This window comes from Micropterus dolomieu, linkage group LG07, assembly GCF_021292245.1.
Source record: "Micropterus dolomieu isolate WLL.071019.BEF.003 ecotype Adirondacks linkage group LG07, ASM2129224v1, whole genome shotgun sequence".
NCBI classification, from domain to species: domain Eukaryota; kingdom Metazoa; phylum Chordata; class Actinopteri; order Centrarchiformes; family Centrarchidae; genus Micropterus; species Micropterus dolomieu.
In genome coordinates, this window is record NC_060156.1 from 2,725,808 (window position 1) to 2,743,450 (window position 17,643).

Consider the following 17,643-nt stretch of genomic DNA (forward strand, 5'->3'; position numbering starts at 1 on the left):
TGGGAGTCTCTTAATACACCAACCGGACACTGTGACTGGACATTGAACAATTTTTCCTCACCGAAAAAGCATCTCAGCTCTATTTCTCAGTTTAACATGTGTGATTTTGTGACATCACAACTAATCTGGAAGCCAATTTATACAATTGTAATGTGTAGGGCTGACCCCGAATAGTCAAAGATTTGATGGGCGGAGCCTGATTCGACTGAATCTCACAGTAGAAGCTTCGCAGCGACTTTATGACACAAGGATCACACCATTTTGGCAATATGGGGCTGCTCAACGTCTGGTTTTACATAGAACTACCAGTTTTCTCCCAATAAGTTAATATACAGTAACCCTAACCCTTAAGGAAGAGGGGTCAGTGCGCATGTGTGAACGTGTGCAGTGGCAGGAGAGGAACACTTGCTGAAGAGACGGAGCCCCAGCTTAACCGGTGTTGTGCTGAGTTGTCCGCACCTCGCAGGACGTTCGGATCATTTATCACGATTGATGGACCACACAAAGAATATTATATAGTTTTTAAATAGTAGTTGAAATAGACCCGTGAGGAACCGCGACGTGCATGCAGCTGTCGTCTGCACGGCACCCACGCAAAACAGGTTAACAAGACCGGTTAATGGCAGGCGAGCAGAGAGAAAACGGTCAACAATAAGTCTCTGTTTATGAGTCACTGTAACTTACACTGTACATTTCCAGCTAAACTGAGACTGCAGCTCTGCAGCTTCTCAAGATTAAAGTAGAGCTACCATGTGTAACCCGGTAAGGGAGCAGATACAAGTAGTGAGTAAACACTAAAATAAGGTGGAGAATGAAGTAGAATTAAAATGGTGAAATAAGAAATAGGCTACTAGAAACAGTTGTCTGTCGTTCTGTGGGAAACACTGAACAATATCTGCATATTTATAGATTCTGGGTTGTTCAGTGAGGTAGAAGGAATAGGTGCCATTTTAAGAATTTCAACAAGTAATTGATTTTTTTGTGTGGAAAAGCAGCATCAGACAAAATATTATTCATATCAGGATATCTGTCTTCAAACATCTCTGGAGGGATTCAATTGTTTAGGAATGTTGTGGCCTAGGTATCATGATTATGTTGTACTTTGTACATGTAATTAAAACAACACTAAACAACAGTTGACACATAGAATAAGTGACATAACACAATAAGCAGGTGGTCAGTGGTTTGCTCTTTCAGACCATCGACAGCTGTCAGAGAAAACCAGGACAGGAGAAGAGCTGGGACTAATGAATGAATAAATAAACTATATTTGCTATTTGAGGCAAAGTAACTACAACACAGTGAATCAGTCAGAGTGAAACTAGGGGTAGAGGTGATGAACTGCACTCAGTTGTCAGTTATTTATGTCAATGATGTCAGACTATCTATCAGGAGGAAATTAATAAGTGGTGCTCAGAGAACAACCTACTGCTCAACGTCAGCAAAACTAAGGAGCTGATCGTTGATTTCAGGAAGCTGAGGTGGAACAGGTGAACAGTTTCAGGTTCCTGGGAATCAGCATCACAGAGAACCTGACATGGTCGTCTCACATCTCCACGCTGGTGAAGAAAGCTCAGAAACGCCTGTATTCCTGGAGGAAGCTGAAGAAGGCCAAATTCCTGTGCAGAGTTCCTGTCAGCTTTTACAGAGGAGCAATAGAAAGCAATCTGACTGGAAACATTACAAACTGCCACGGGATGTGCACGGCCCAGGACCGGAGGGCTCTGCAGCGGGTGATTAAAACTGCTCAGAAGGTCATTGGTACCCATCTCCTGAGCATCAGTGATATCGGTGAGGTGCCTACGCAGAGCCCAAAGGATACTAAAGGACAGAACCCACCCAGCCACAGCCTGTTCACCCTGCTGCATTCTGGGAAGAGATATAGAAGTTTCTGCTGCTGCACCACCAGACTGCAGAGCAGCTTTTTCCCCCCAAACTATCAGGCTCTTAATCTCTAATTCATCCTCAGCACCGCTCCAGTGATTATAGTTTATTTCTGTTTACCATTTTTTATAGTTGATTCTATCTTAATGAATATTGACTGCTATATAGCAGGAGGGAGTCACAAAACACAATTTCAATCTACAACTTGTTATATTGTGACAATAAACCTACCTACCTATTAAAGTTCAATCAACATCTCTCGATAACAGTTCCAACAAAAACTGAATGTTTTAACCTTCAAGAAGGTGGGACATGTTGCTGGACTCTTGAATAAGATTGCATTCGTTCTGCAAGGTGGCCCAATAAACTGGCAACTGAGTGTAAATACTATTCAGTATTCACAAGGTCGCCAACTGTAAAGTTATGCAACCTCTTTAAGAGGTTATAGTAGGTTGCATTACTGGTATGGTACATTATCTGCTAGAGGAGTTTCTGTTTTCTAAACTGCTGCTGAGTGGCTCAACAAAAAGAGGTGCACATGAATTCTGTCCAACTAGTCAGTGCAAAACACGTCCAAGAGCACGGGGCAATAGACATAGGAGATAAAAATGATCAAGATCCCTGTTGGCATTACCTGCTAGACGTGATCAAGTTCACAAAACACAGCCAGGCTCAGAGATAAAGGGGGAGGTAAATCAGTGGAGTGGGCCTGTCGTCAGTGCCAGCCTTCACTCTCGCAGCCAAAACAAGCAGAGGCCGCCAGAACAGGTCCAAACAATGATAAAGAAATGAAAACTGTCGGCCATTTATACACATGTTGGACTGACTATTCAGTAAGAAAAGAGTACCCACTCTTGTGTATATATAAATTTTAACAAAATACAATTGAACAGATTCAGCAACACAAGGCAATTATCCTCTGTTAGTTGCATTACAAGTTCAGCAGAGACTGATTAATTTACTCTAATGTGAAATTTGCAGGTAAACTTTTGTTCAACCCCTGCGGGAGGTTTGTCAGCTGCAAATGAAACGTTGCATATCGGAGGGTATTTCCGATTGATGGGAACGTTTCATCCACCACTGAAGTCAAGTTTGGTAAGGAATTGAAAAAGTCTTTGTTTTCAAAGGAATCAAATCATTGCATAATGAGACAAGAGCCAATCTACGGGGCTGGTCTAAAACTAATATGGTTCAAAGCCCTACCCAGAGGAGCACCTTCTTATCTCCTTCTCATCTTCATCAGGAGCAGATAACAGCTCATTCAAACCTCATATTTGCCTGCATTCAGCTTTTTGTATTAAAACGTCTTGTACTAAAAGTTCCGCTGTGCATGCATCCAAGTAGCAAGATATATCTTTTACCTTTTACTGATATGGACCTATGTCTCTGAAATAAAGTTAAATCGTATGCTCACACATGAATGGTTCCAGATACTTTGTATGTCATGGTTCAAGCTGGAAAGTTTTCATTTTACTGGGATGGAGCAGCTTTTTTTATACCTATATCTGCTGTGGACCTTTTGGCCCCATTTGCCACTGACTGACTCTCAAATGTAGAAATCAAATCTAGAGAAACATCCAGGGGTAAAGCGCCTGCTGGCTTTTAGATGTAACTGCCCACATTGGGGGTCAGGAAGGTTTTGTACTCTTTTTATGGCAGATGGGTGAATCGAGGTTTGCAGGTCCTCACCGTTGCTAATCAGTGGACAGTCTGTGTGCTAGCCTGACTGGGAGCATTTGTTGAGAGAACAGTTTATTGTCTGTTTAACTGTCTTTCCTTCTTGCAGGGGCCTTCATTATCTGGCTGCTGGCAAAGTCAACTTTAAGATGGAGCCTTGTTTCAGCTATAATTTACCTTTTCTAACATGCCCTCACAATCAGCTAGTTCACAGGAATAAAAATCCCAGTTAAAGTGAAGGTAATGGAGCTGAATTTCCATGACGTGCAATTAAAGGGAAATGTAATGTGAGGGGAGGACAGCGTTTTTCCTGCATAGAGAAATTTTTTGCGCCCCCCCCAAAGAGGTTTTAACGAGCGCCAAAGGAAAATCCCCAGCGCCAAAATGATCAGAATGAAAGAAAAAAGTGTTTCAAATGCTCTCCGAATGTGTTTTACGTTGGTTTGACTGTGCCTGAACGCTCCACTACAAAGCTAGCGCTAACGGGAGAGATGACTTCCTCTTATTTCACACAATATTTGTGCTTGAAGTGTGCCAGTATTCACCGGTACTGTCACTTTTACATTTTACAATTTGGCGTACCGGCATCAGTTCTCTCCTCTGACCTCTCCAGATCAGGTTTCCTGGGCACTATGTGACCTGTTACCGTTCTCGCCTGTCTGCTAATCTCCGCAGGGAGATTAGAAGCGTTTCATCCAACTGTGTGCATTAAGTTGCTTGTCAAAGTCCCTTTTTGTGAACCGACCAATCACAGCCCGGAGTACGCGGGACATTAAAATAAGGTTGAGGCACTACAGCAAACTTTAAAAATGTTGAACCCGTTGGTCTGTATGCACGGTTTTTATTAATGACAAGTTAGTACTTTGCAAACAAATGAGAGACTGACCACCAAATGACCACAACAACTTAATGGCTGAAAACAACCCACAAAAATTAAACTGCTGTTTTGTCTAACTGGAATTAATCGTAACCTAAACTATTCTCTGAAATTATAATGAATACACTAACGTTAGCACCACAGTGGTGTATGCTAACATCAGAATCTCAACAGCTGAATCTCAACTAATAAACTATTTGTAGGCAGATAATCCTAATAAATGTTACTATTTAATGTTATAACGCTAATTAGTACCTTTACTCCTCCATGTTGTGAATATATTTTATCAAATGGTCAGAAATAACAAGAAAATGCATTTTATTTCGGTCATAAGGTAACTCATTGCCTTTCCTGTATGCGTACTGATCAGGCTCATAGTCGCGTGAAGTCACCCCCCCAAAGGCCCATTCTGAGCCAGGTGGTGAGGAGGGAATATCTGCCCTCCCTCATCACCATCTTTAGCTCTCTAAAATAGAGGAGCTTAATGAGAAAAAGGGAATAATACCACCCAAATATCATTAAAGCTGGGCACACCACCTGGGCCCTGGACCCTTTCCCCAACACTGTCCAAGGCTTCTCCACGTCTGTTGATTCACACCAGAGGGAGTGGGACAGATGGTGGTAAACACATCAAGCTGTTTTGCAAACTGCAGCCCCAAATACCCCCTCCACTGGATTCGGGCAGGGTCACTTGGAGACTCTGTGGTGTTGTACAACCACCTTAACTGTCTAATGCTTACGCAAATGTATGGCAGGACGTTTATGCTGTTGGGACTGCTGACTGTGTAATTTGGCTATTGTCCTTCACAGGTTTATGGAAATAAATCATTTTATGCTAGGGCTGTTGTAGTGCAAGCAGTGCCAGTCAAACAGCCTTTAAAGTTGCACAGTGATCGCACATGATATTTATCTAAAAAAAAGGAATCATTTCATGAGCCAAAATAATAAACATCACACAGTTTGTTTGTTTTTTTCATTTGGTGCCTTCATGTGTGAAGACTTTATAGTCCCGCCAAATGAATGAATAGTATGGGGCTAAAATGAAGAAGTTCAGACATGGTAGATTCATAATCAGTCCAGGCGTGTTTGCATCTGTTATGTATTCCCTTCAAAAGAAGAAAAAAAATACTAATCTTGATGAAGACGTGAAGTTAGAAGTTTTAGACCAGAAATACTGAAATAAATTCTCGAAATATCGTAAAGGGGCACTCCAGTGACACAGTATTACACTTCCATATGTTTGGGGGACTCACAAGGGACAGATCAGAAGGGTCAAAACTGAAGCAACAGAGGACCAACCTGACTGTTCCTCTCAAGAATGGGTAAAGCTGTGGAACAATCAGTGGATCCTACATGTCCCACAACCGGACAGCATCTTCCATTAGACCCTCTTCGCCTCCTAAATGCCCACTTCTTTCAAACCCCACAGTAACAGAGACATTCAGTTTAAAATTTGAAGCCTGAGGCAGTGAGTCAGGGAGTTTTTCAAACTCTGGAAAGAGTTTCCACAGGCTGAGTAGTGCTCCTACCGACAAGTACACTAAACATAATAAGTGTGCAATGTCCATTAACACTTAAGAGTGCTTATTATTGTCCAGGAAAGAGTAGCCTAAGTGATAAAATAACTTAATATCATTATTGTATTGCAACTAATAAAACGTCTGTTTCCAAACAGAGCGATCTGAGAAGTGTTACTCTGTCAGATGTCTAAAAAAAAGTCTGTGCCGCCTGTTGTAGCTAAAAACAGACTGAGCTAAACTCCATAAGCTAAATGAGCATTTGTTATTTTTGCTCACCTTTTTTCCTGTTGAAGGCGCGGTTCATAGTGGAAAATGTGCGTCTCCGAGGTCCCTCCTGAGTATCTGCCAATATTCCACCTGGAAAAGCAGCAGGGGAGAAGTGAGTTAAAAATGGCTTTGACCTGAAGCTTTCCCCAAAAGGCAGAAAGTCTAAAAACATACAGTCTGAAGTTTTTCTGCAATAAATCCCCACCCTCTGAGACTGAGGCAATGTTTAACAGTCAGAATGTGTTCAAATTAAAGTCCCAGTCCATCTGCATCACAGTTGTTTACCACAGGGCCACACCATCCTCAGCGTCTGTGGAGGTCTTGATAATAACTAGTCACTGTCCTCAATGCACACGTGTCTGAAAATGGTGATTTGTAATAGTGCTGTACAGAAAAATGTAACATAGTTTACTATGATCCCCTGCTGCAGTCAGTGGCGTTACTTTCTAATCTTTCCAACAGAACTAAGGCAGAGTTTTCTGCCAAAGTGCTGTATGTTAAAGTTTTATCACCAATACACATTCAGCTACACACATGGGCACTGAACCTTAAACTAAACCCATGAAGCTTAGTCATCATGAGCAATGCCTAATGTTGATGTTTGGTACTAATCATCTCCAGATTCCAGTAATGATCTCACAAAAACACAGCATCAGTATACATGATTCTTCTACTTGTGCCGACAGTCTGGATGAAGTAAAGATGACTGTTCGCTGTGGTCAAATTTGGTTTTTCTTCTTTCTTTGAAATATACTGGCCTAACAGCGCAGCCTGTACTCAAAAACTGGTACAATACATTGAAACAGCACTACATTACAGAAGAAGGCAATTTCTTTTTTACAAATTTCTTTTTAAAAATGTCCAGCGTCTCTAAAATCTGACACTTTGCTTTGAGCGCTTTCAGACCTTTGCATCAATTCCCTATGAGAGCTCAGCAATCTTCTGTAGACTGCAAGGACAAACTGTCCAGGACAAGGTAGCTGCCTGCCTGCTCCACATTCAATATTCCATCCTCCTTTACTGTAGGAAAATGGCCTGATGCATAACAGCAATTTCAATTTTTGCCTTTGCAAACAAATTAACCTGTGGATGAGCAATTCAGAAAATGAATTGAATGTTTCTATATTTGGAATTTTCCATTTATTAAGGGAAACCTGAACTATTATATGTTTTTAGTGAATGTTACATCCTGCTCATGCCCTGGACCAAACTGCCAACACTCCTACAACTGCTACAATTTTAGAAAGTAGCTCCAAAATCCAAAATGTAGGGTCCAAAATGTTGGATCTGATCTGAAATATACTACTCAATTTTTTTTTTGACTAAATTAATTTTCAAAAAAAGAGGAAGAAAAAAAAAGAAGAATCCAAAAGGGACCAGAGGTCAGTCAGACCTGATTCAAACACACCCCACGAGTGGTGAATCCCGAAATACCCAAACAGAGAGAGAACACCACCACAAATTAACAAGCAGCCACGATTTTCCCTGAACTTTACAAACCACACTCTTCATCTGACATAAAAAAAAACACATTTTCCTCCATGTGCTGGAGCATCACGTAATCAGATCTCAGAGCTACTCAGGCACTACAAATAAATGCATATATCTGACCAGATTTAAACTGAATATACTTTTGACACAGCCCAACTCAGGTACCAGTTCAGGTCTCAGTCAGGTGGACCTGTGAAGCCCTCTTCCATGGTGTATTTTGATGCCCCCATATGTACTGTAGTATATACAGTGACTTATATGTGTTGTAGCTACATATACATCAACACTTACTTGCCAAATGTATTGGGTTATTTTGGTGAAATTAACCTGAACTGAAATGAGACCACATGTTAGTTAATGTAGCAGTCCTCTCATGCTGTTGGTGCTTCTCTGCCACTGCAACAAACCCTGAGAAAGCTCAGGCTGCGTGGTGCCCGTTATGATGCACAAACACCAATTATGAGTGTGACATAAATGATGCCATTCAGAAGAAAAGCTTTTCTGTAAAAAGCATTATCGAACAACAGCCCTTAGGGCTGAGAAATAAGATGTAAAAGTGAAGTATGTGAAAACAAATCCATCACTGTAATATGGGAGGTTAATGGGTCATTAGCTTTGAGTGAGTAGCAGTAAAGGGCCACTGCAAAAAGATGGAGTTCTGGTGTTGAGTCAAGTATCTTTTCTGCTGCTGGGAAGAGCTGGTGACGGACACACAAACCATCCTTAAAGAAAGACCATCTATCACAGAGCTCCAATTATTTCTGAATTTGCATTCAACGGGCTCTGCGATGATAAGCGACTGTCTCCCTAAGCAGCAAAAATGAAAAGCCCTTAGCTATAGACTGTACATAATTAAGACACCGTTCTATATTGTATAAAAATGGGGTACATGTAGTTTGGAAATACAAATACAATGTATGCGTTATCTCACAGTAAGGGAATATTTTACTGAAACAGGGGCCCTGGCAAGGGCTGGAGAAACGTTAATGGAACATGTCTCAGGTTGGGGACTGGGCATTCCTCAGTTTGCCAAAACAGAATATCTTTGCAGCTGAAAAAACCAACGTGTGTTCCTTATTTACAGGTCAAACATGCTGCAAAACATCGCATGGGCAGATGGCAAGAACACAACTAGGGATGGGGATCGAGACCCGGTTCTAAAAAGGACCCGGTTCTAAAAGTTCCGAGCTTATCGATACCGCTGTCGAGACTAGCGGGTCCCATAACGTAACGTTACGTCTCGAGCGTCAAATTTGATTTAACTTGAAACGCAATGGATAATAAAACTAATGTTTATTCATTGATGGCAACGAAACGTGGTATCAAACGGGCCCGGGACTGTCTATCATCCGGCTGCAGCCTCTGCTGCTCTCTGTCGCGCACACGCACACAGCGCCCTGCAAAGACAGACGCAGACGCTGTGGAGACGGTGAAGTTAAGCTCCCGACGCTCGAGTGAGTCGCTGACAGCGGCGCTCGTTATGTGCAATAAAACCTTCGCGAGTAACATGACATTACTTTATCAGTGCACCTGTCTGTAAGGTAAACATGTAGAAAGGGTTCATTCTGTAAAGTCTGAAAATTTGGCACATTGTTAAAAACTCAGCTGCTGGCTGAGACAAACCAGCCGCTCCTCCTTCCATCAGGTAGGCTACCGTCACCTGCAGGCAGTGAGGAGCAGGAAGAGGAGGGACTGATCCAGACTGATTTCTAAACGTGACTTTGCTGTTGTAAACATTAATGTTGCTGCTCTAGAAACAATATTTAGCTTTATTTAAAATATTAAATTCTAATCCTATAATTTATTTAAAAACAACCAGGCAGCTATGCGCACTTCAATATTATGTTTAGGCTATTTATCACAAGTCATAATTCATCTCAATATATAACAACTTTATCACACATTGAATATTTTCCTCATGCCGTGTAGACCAGCGGTCGGCAATTCGTGGCCCGCAGACCAGAACCGGCCCGCTCGCAATAATATCTGTCCCGCGGTCAGATTGCTTTGATAGCAGAAAAATAAAAAATGAATACATTGATAGCGGCTGGTGCTGAAACAGATCTCCGTCATGACAGCAGTTACTCACATAATCACTTCCTCTTAAGTGATTGTGCCTCCAAAATAAAAGCACAAAAACGTTTTTTGCAGCAATGCTTCATGTTGAGTTTATTGAGAGCAAAAGTGTTCAAAAGTGTCCTTATAGGCTAATCAATTTGTTTAACAAGGGAGAAAAAAAAGGTGACAGGATATTGGGATCGATCTTCCAACTCTTCCAACGGGAGTCCCGCACTCTACCCACTGAGCTAAACGTGCACGAGTATCCAAGGGTTTGAAATAATTTGACTGAAATAATGTTCTGGCCCGCCACGTAATGGCTTGAAAAATTTGGCCTGAAGTCAGACTTATTTGCCAACCCCTGGTGCAGGCCTACCTCATGCCCATTGGCTCTCGTCTTTACCAAATAACCGTCACCAAATAATAGTAAAGTATCGATAAAGAATCGGATCGTTAAGCAGTCCCAATAAGGGTATCAATATAAATAAAAACTAACGATCCCCCACCCTAGACACTACTATTGTTTACATTTGACCAAAGGCAGGGAGAGTGCGTTCTGCAGATCTCAGCGCCAAACTCCTCTGCAGCATCTGGGCTGCCAAATCAAGACCTTGGCAGTGGTGGCCTTGGTACTTAGCCTCAGCATTTCAGAGAACCAGCTTTTTAGGATTTGTTGCCTGCATTTTCAAAGCAAGCTGGTTGTGGGTTTTTTTTTTGCAGCAAAAGTGCATTCCATTAAGAAAATATGCCTTCCCCTTTTGTGGACTGGAGGAGTTTGACAGCCTCTCTTCAGTTCCATCAGGAACATAAAAAAATAAAAAATAAAAATACATTTTTAACCAAAAGCAGCACTCTGGAGGTGTGGTGCACTTGAGAAATAGCTAAAATAGATTTTTGAAAAATGTAAAAATAAAATAAAAAGCTGTATAAAAATTGACAAAGAGAGTCTGACAGTTTGCATCCTCAGAGTAAAATGGGTGACAACAAACAACGGATTGTTAATTAATCAGGCTCTGTATATCACATAATTATTCCCTTAATAAGCTCCAATCCTGATCCTGAGGATTGGTTTAGGACACACCTCAAAGTCACCATTAGGAGCTTTAAGTTCTTAAAGCAAAGACTGTTCTCATTTTGGCAACCGCCACGGAAAGGTCTGGCAGCAGAAAAAGCCCGGCCAACCTTCTGTTTGTTTGTGACATACTGTGGTTGCCTGACACCTGACTGTGATGCCACTCATTTTGATTGACAGCTGCAGTGTTCGGCCCGTTTTAATAGCTTCCTGTCTGGTGATTCAACAGCCCCCCCTTTGGGAGAACTGCCGACCCCAAGACACACACACACACACACACACAGAGACTTAACACTGAGCTGCAAACTTCCTCAGTCTCCCTTCGATGTTTACCAGCTGCAGTGGAAGCCCCAGGTTAGGTCTGCTCAATTCTTCACCAGAGCCGTGTGTGTACCGTGCACACATGCAAGAACACACACATATAACACACACATGAAATGTGCTTACAGTCTCTCAACAACATCCATACCTGGCTAACTGTACACTCAGTTGACTTGTTACCACACTTATGCTCTGTTATTATGAATGCTACCACCATTATTAGGCCCAGTAACTAAAGTAAATGGGCCCACTAAACACAATTCAATGGTAGTTAAGATATAACAAGATACAGAAGCACAGTCTGAATACGAAACAAGGACAACAACAAACAAACAAACCCTGCATGTACACAATATGTAGACTGATTTGTGTCTCTCTAGTTTTAGTAATAGTGGAAAATGAGCCTTTGATGAACATTTAATTTGCTTAGAAGATCATCCTCCAAAATGCAAAGCAAAAACCATGTCCAGAGTCTGACAATTCTCCTTCAGTGACTCAAACAGTTGGAATTTGGCTCGAGAAAGACTCTTTCTGGAAACGAGCGTGACCTACTTTGACCCAAGCCCAAATAACTATCTAAAAATGAAGATGAATCCAAACACAAGTTTGACAAAAGTTAATGTTTAAAAATGTTTCTCTATTTAAAAAGAAAAAAAGAAAAAAAAAGTAAAGTCCCATTTATAAATGCCTCCCAGCCAGTCACTAATCTGACCCATATGCACTAAAAAGGCAGCAGGCTTTTAACATGGAATAGAGGCAGAGCATGCACTGTGGTCCCAACATAATGCCTCAGAAAAGCAAATCAACAAAGATCCTTTGTTTTCTTCACTTTGCTCTCACCCTGGCTCTGGAATCCTGCTGGCTAAGCGCAGCACACAAGACATCGCATCTACAATCTGTTTATGAATTTAGTCCCAGAATTCCTCAGTTGAATCAACCGTGGTGTGTTGGTGTCTAATCTAAAAGCCAGGCTTGCTCGCTCACAGACTGGCACTTAAACTCCTGTGGATCAAATGCAGCACCCTCACATACTTCATCAAGGAAAAGCACCGCTACCGTTTACAGGGAGAGGAAGGAAAAAGTAAAGGAGAGAAACATACAAACAACAACAGAGCCGAGATAAAAGCGACTTACTTGCCTTCAAACTGGGGAGGAATAGTGTGGAGGAAGTTTCAGCGGATCTTAATAGTTTTCAGCTGTGGGCCAGATGGTGGTACACTAAGGACTGCAGTAAGGAGAGATGATGGGGTTTGCAAACTCAACAAGAAGTCTTTGCCTAGACACATGATCCTTAACATTCAAACCTAACTTCCTCCGCCCACAGTTTGTCCGAAAGGAATCTTTTGCATGTGCAAAAAAACGAGACTTCTTCGACTGGAAGGAACTGTTTCGCTGAGATGACCTATAAAAGCTAACACGCACTGACCCTTAGCAGTATGTGATTCATCATCACTCTACGTGCACTGGAACCAGCCTTAGGTCAACATCGTGGCATCAATCAAAACAACAGTACGGCCAAACATTATGAAGTAAAAGTCACAATACCTCTCCAACACAAAGCTCTAAAAGCATCCCTGTGAGATTATGTCAACTTGAGTATACCCTTCCCTTTTACACTACGCTCCAGAAACATTTTACACTCAAAGGTGTTTATCCTGGCAGCCGAAATGGTGTTAAACCACTTTAAAATCTGACACTTGGTCGAACTTTTTAACACAGAGATGAACTGTCTGGGACACCCTCAAAGTGAAGCGCAGAGGGCACAACACAAAAGCTTGAACACCTGAAAGCCCAATTACTCTGATTATTGAGAGAATGGCAAAGAGTTGCGCGCTAGGTTTGGTTTTACCGCCACATCTAAAACCTCTGGGGTCTAATCAGGAAACTGTCTGACGCTGCATCCTTCACAGCCTTCTGGGTGTCTCAATGAAGCGCAACTACTTAAGGAAGGGCAGCTGACCCCTTTTTGAAGAATTAAAAAAAAAAAATTAAGAGTGCACTGCCAACATAGAAAGACAACAGAGAAGAAACATTAAGGATAAAGGTGAAAAAGGAAATGATTTCCAACTGTAATATACAGATGGATCACATGTCTCCATAAAAACGTTGGAGACACACAGCTGTCTATGGTCAAGAGTTAAGGGGAATTTAAAAAATTTGGCTTCAGCAGGTTTCAAAACAATGGAGACATTCATCCAAATATAATGAGGGTTTTTGAACCCAGAAGAATTCATGTGTGTATTAGCAACGATGTGAATGCGTAAGTCTCGGGTGTTTTCTGTATTTTGTACATGGACTTCAAAGGGCTGCTGTGAAATTGTGTGTGTCATATAGCAACTCAGAGTTTAATCTGCTTCAGAGAATCTATGTTTGGGAATTAATCCGAATTTAAAAAAAAAAAAAAAGTAAGAAGACAAATTGAAAGATAAATAAAAGGTCACCAACACGTGCCAGCCAATGTACAAAGGTCATTCAAATCAATGGAAGGCCTTTCTTGTTCTTCTCTAAATGGTATCTGCTCAGAGATTCAGCTTGGTCACGGCCTTGTGTGGCGGTGTGTTTTTGCTGGCCAGCAGACCTCTGATTTCTGCCTGACAGAGCATTTAAAACAGGGAGGGTCTCAGGATTTGGGCTGTTCTATTCACACTTTATTTTTCTAGGGTTTTTCTTTGCTCTGCCATGTATCATTTCATGTTTGCGTCTTGTATGAACAGCTGTGGTGGGGTAAAGGAAGTGGCTAGCCCAGACACTTTCTGGGAATGTGAGGCCATTTATGCTCCACAGACATAAAACAGGCTAAAAAAAAAAAAAAAAAAGGAAAAGGAAAAACATGCTCCATTATACAGATGTAATGGAAAAATGCATATTTAAAAGACAAATACAATTACATAGCAATGCACTTGATTTTGCGGCAAAGTAGTACACAACCGCAGACACAACAACTGAAATGCATCTAGGTCAACAGCTGAAAACAATACAGATGAGTCATCTTTTCAGACTTTGTTTAGTAACTAGGCTTCGACATCATACTTTTCTCATATTTCATCAGAATGTACAAGGTAAAAAAAAAAAATCCAGATGGACAAAATAGTAAATAAAATAACAAGTAACCACAAAAGATTTAAAGCATCTTCATCGTATCACCAACTTTTTCAGCACCAGCGTTTGTAGGTTCAGTCGTACACAAGTTGAGGGTCCAATTATTTCACTCCTCGCTTGGGATGTGTGCATGTTTGTGAGAGTGGGGAGTGGGTGGAGAAGCAGGAATGTGCATCTCAGTGAGAAGCATCTCAGTGGATTTTCATTGAGATTTGCAGCCTCCATATGATTTGTGTTCCATCTAAGCAGTAATGCGAATTAGCAATGTGCGATCCCGCCTGTGTATTTTCAGCTGGCATGGCTAGTCAACCTCCCTGCACCACTCACTGCACCAAAAATTATGATGACTGCAGCCGAGAGTGAGCGCAATCATTTCCATCCAGTACTACTGTACACTGAACAATCTTGGCTACATTAACACAAGCAAATGTTGAGGTGAAATGATTTATATCCGACCTGTGCTTGATTTACAGCTCAATATAGCAGGCAGGAAATGAGTTAAAATTTCTGTCTAGGCTGCAAAACAAAATCTGATGTTTTAATTGGCTAATAGCATGAAACCAGCAGTTATTTAATTTCTTTTTAATTTTAAGCTTGAGTTTATGAAACCAGACTTCAGAAGCACTGTCCTCTTACATGAATCAAAGTCAACACAGGCTGGATACTTATAAGTCAAAGCCTCAAAAAACAAGCACTGTAATCCCCGGATAAATGCCATCTAACAGATAAGATGTGTTTGGCTTATAATAAACATGTATTACATTCAGGAAAATGGAGTAGCTCCTTATACAAGTATGCTCAGTTTAGTCAGTTTCACATGACCTCCTCTGTATGGATGTTTATCGTGCCTCTGTGGAGAGAGTGAGAGGAGTATACATCAAGGGCTTGTCAGCAAGCCTCAAAATATACACTTTATAGTACTTGTACACACAATAATATTTGAGTTATAACTGCTAAAATATAGACTCCACCAGTTCTATTAAGTCTCATTTATTAAAACAGTGACTTTTTAAATGATTATACAGTTTATTTTCATATATATTTTCATAGTAGTATATAGCGCTCTGTGTGTGTGTCATATATATATAAAAACATATATTGTTCACATCTAACTGCAATCTCTCTGTTGTAAGCAGTTAGTTGCTGGTATGCAATGGCAGACCTCAAAGTGCATTAACTTTTGTTTTAAAAAAGGAACACCTTACACTGAAATCAATTTGTCTCCACACTGTACAACAGGAAAACTCAATAGGTCAACAACTGGCCTTTTTTGCTGAATCTACACTGGGAAGCTAATTAAGGAAGACAAGCCCTGCAGTACCATGAGGTACAAGGTGAAAGCAGGAAGGTGTCCACTGCTAATGTTCCCCCCGTCACTGCAGCTCTACTTGCTCTAGACAGCTCAAAAGGCCGTGTTGTGTCTACTGTTATGCTGTACTATTGATAAGGATACATTAACTTTTTTTTTTATTTCATTGAAGTGTGAACTGTAATTCACCTTTAGTCTGTCTGCAACATGAATGTGGAAAAGTCAAATTCCACTTCAAAGTGATATCAGGCACAAAACAGCACAGAGGCCCCAAAGGCAGCGGTTTTCAGCAAGCAAGCTATAAAAACCTACTGAACGCGACCTGCCCAGCAGCCAACAGCAGGCGACACAGTCAGCAGCTACAGAGGCGGCCGTCCCTTAGGAGTTGGTGAAGACCAAAAACAGAAACAAAAAAAGAAAGCAAATATTGGACTGACACTTATCAGGCGGCCAGAAACACAACTTCAAATCAATGCTAATGTTGCACAAACAGTTGTTTGTTGACATGATTTCCATAACAACTGTATATGGTCATAATTCTGTGCAGTGTTATGTTTTTAGCTTTGTACGATCTCTCTCTCTCGCTCGCTCTCAAAAAAGAAACAAAACATTGCATGCAGTTTTAAATATCCAACGTATTATCCTATACAGTATCCACTCTTGCATCATTTCATTAATCTATCTTTTTTTTTCTAAGAACCATGATACTTTAGAAAACTTCTCCAAAGAATGATACAAATTCACAAAGTGCATGCAGTAATAGCACATGCCTTTATATTCGGGGTTTCAGAGTTGTGATTCTGCTTTAGCTGGGAGACATTTCAGCAGTGTCCAGCCATCTCTGGTCCTACAGGGAAGAATACAAATGTTTTTGTAGTCACAGAGAACCTCAATGTTTTTCTTTGAATTTGAATCCACCGGATACACTGAGGTCTTCTCAATTCAAATAATCGCTTCTTCAAATCCTCCCGCATTTCACCTAACTCAGCAGAGCAGAAACCTGGATGCGTATCAGATGGGTCATGGTTTGTGTTTGCTGGCTGTGTCTAACAGATCTACTCAGAACACATTCTCTAACTTTTCAAATATCAATGACCTTCTCTAAGAAATCTCCTTTGTCCAAGTATGTATGACAGCCACACTGTCTTAGCAAAGACTTTCATTTTGTAGTTTGGCTAACCGGTTAAAATGAGAGTCCTGAATGCATTTTGTTTCTGAGGTATTAGCACTAGACAGATCTGTATTTCTGTTAATCACACTTTTCACTTATAAAGTATCAAACCTTTAAGGACAATCAGTGTCATATTCTGAAGGCCAACAGAGAACTGAAAATGTTATGATACACAATGTCTGAGTTTGAATCTTTTCTTAAAGGCACGCTTCTTTTAAGCCGATTAGCTTATCTTTTAAATGTTGGAGCAAAGATGCTTAATCCCTCCAGGTCTTGTCAAAATCAGACCCGTGGTGACTTAGATTTTACTCAAGAAACAATGTGGGATGGATGAACAGCCACAGCCAAGGCCCACATTTGGCCTCCCAGTATGTGCAGATATACTACATGCAGACGTAGACACACGTGTGCAGACTCATGCTTACATATACATACGATCACACACACACACACACACAAATCTATCTTCAGGGCATTTTCAAATTCCTGTTAATCAACGATCAACTTGAAGTGAATACAATAATGAAATCATGTTATACCACACCGACGGCAGGAGGAGTAGTTTCATCCGTGGTTATGTTCTGCATGCACTGCGCTTACAGTTTGAAGCAAAAATAATGTTGGAGAGTCCCGAAAGGGAACAGCAAAAGTCATGGAAAATTATATCGCTGTAATTTATTATTCCGTGCGTGATATGTGATATCTCTACAAGCTTTTTCTTGGATCACTGCTTAAAGCTGGGGCAGGCAATTTATTTCAGAAGAATGTTTTGTTATATTTGTTAAAATCCTCTTTACATGCATACAAAAATGAAAAAGATCCTGTGATTGTCTAGGACGTTCCCTCACTTGCTTTAAATGTTTTTGAGAAACGTGTTTTCAAAGTTAGTCTAAGTCT

The 17,643-nt window shown here is 40.9% G+C and overlaps 1 protein-coding gene across 6 annotated transcripts in view; it reads right to left on the reverse strand.

Moving 5' to 3' along the window:
• Positions 1-17,643, reverse strand: part of gulp1a (GULP PTB domain containing engulfment adaptor 1a) — an 80,587-nt gene that overhangs the window by 24,610 nt on the left and 38,334 nt on the right. For 4 of the 6 annotated variants that reach the window (XM_046054610.1, XM_046054607.1, XM_046054613.1 and 1 more), the window contains one exon: positions 6,235-6,315. In XM_046054610.1, the coding sequence (XP_045910566.1) occupies positions 6,235-6,262 (28 nt within the window). In that variant the 5' untranslated portion in view covers positions 6,263-6,315. Of the gene's footprint in view, positions 1-6,234; positions 6,316-12,305; positions 12,418-15,887; positions 15,949-17,643 lie in introns of those variants that run through there. The other 2 variants (XM_046054611.1, XM_046054612.1) reach the window with 2 other exon arrangements.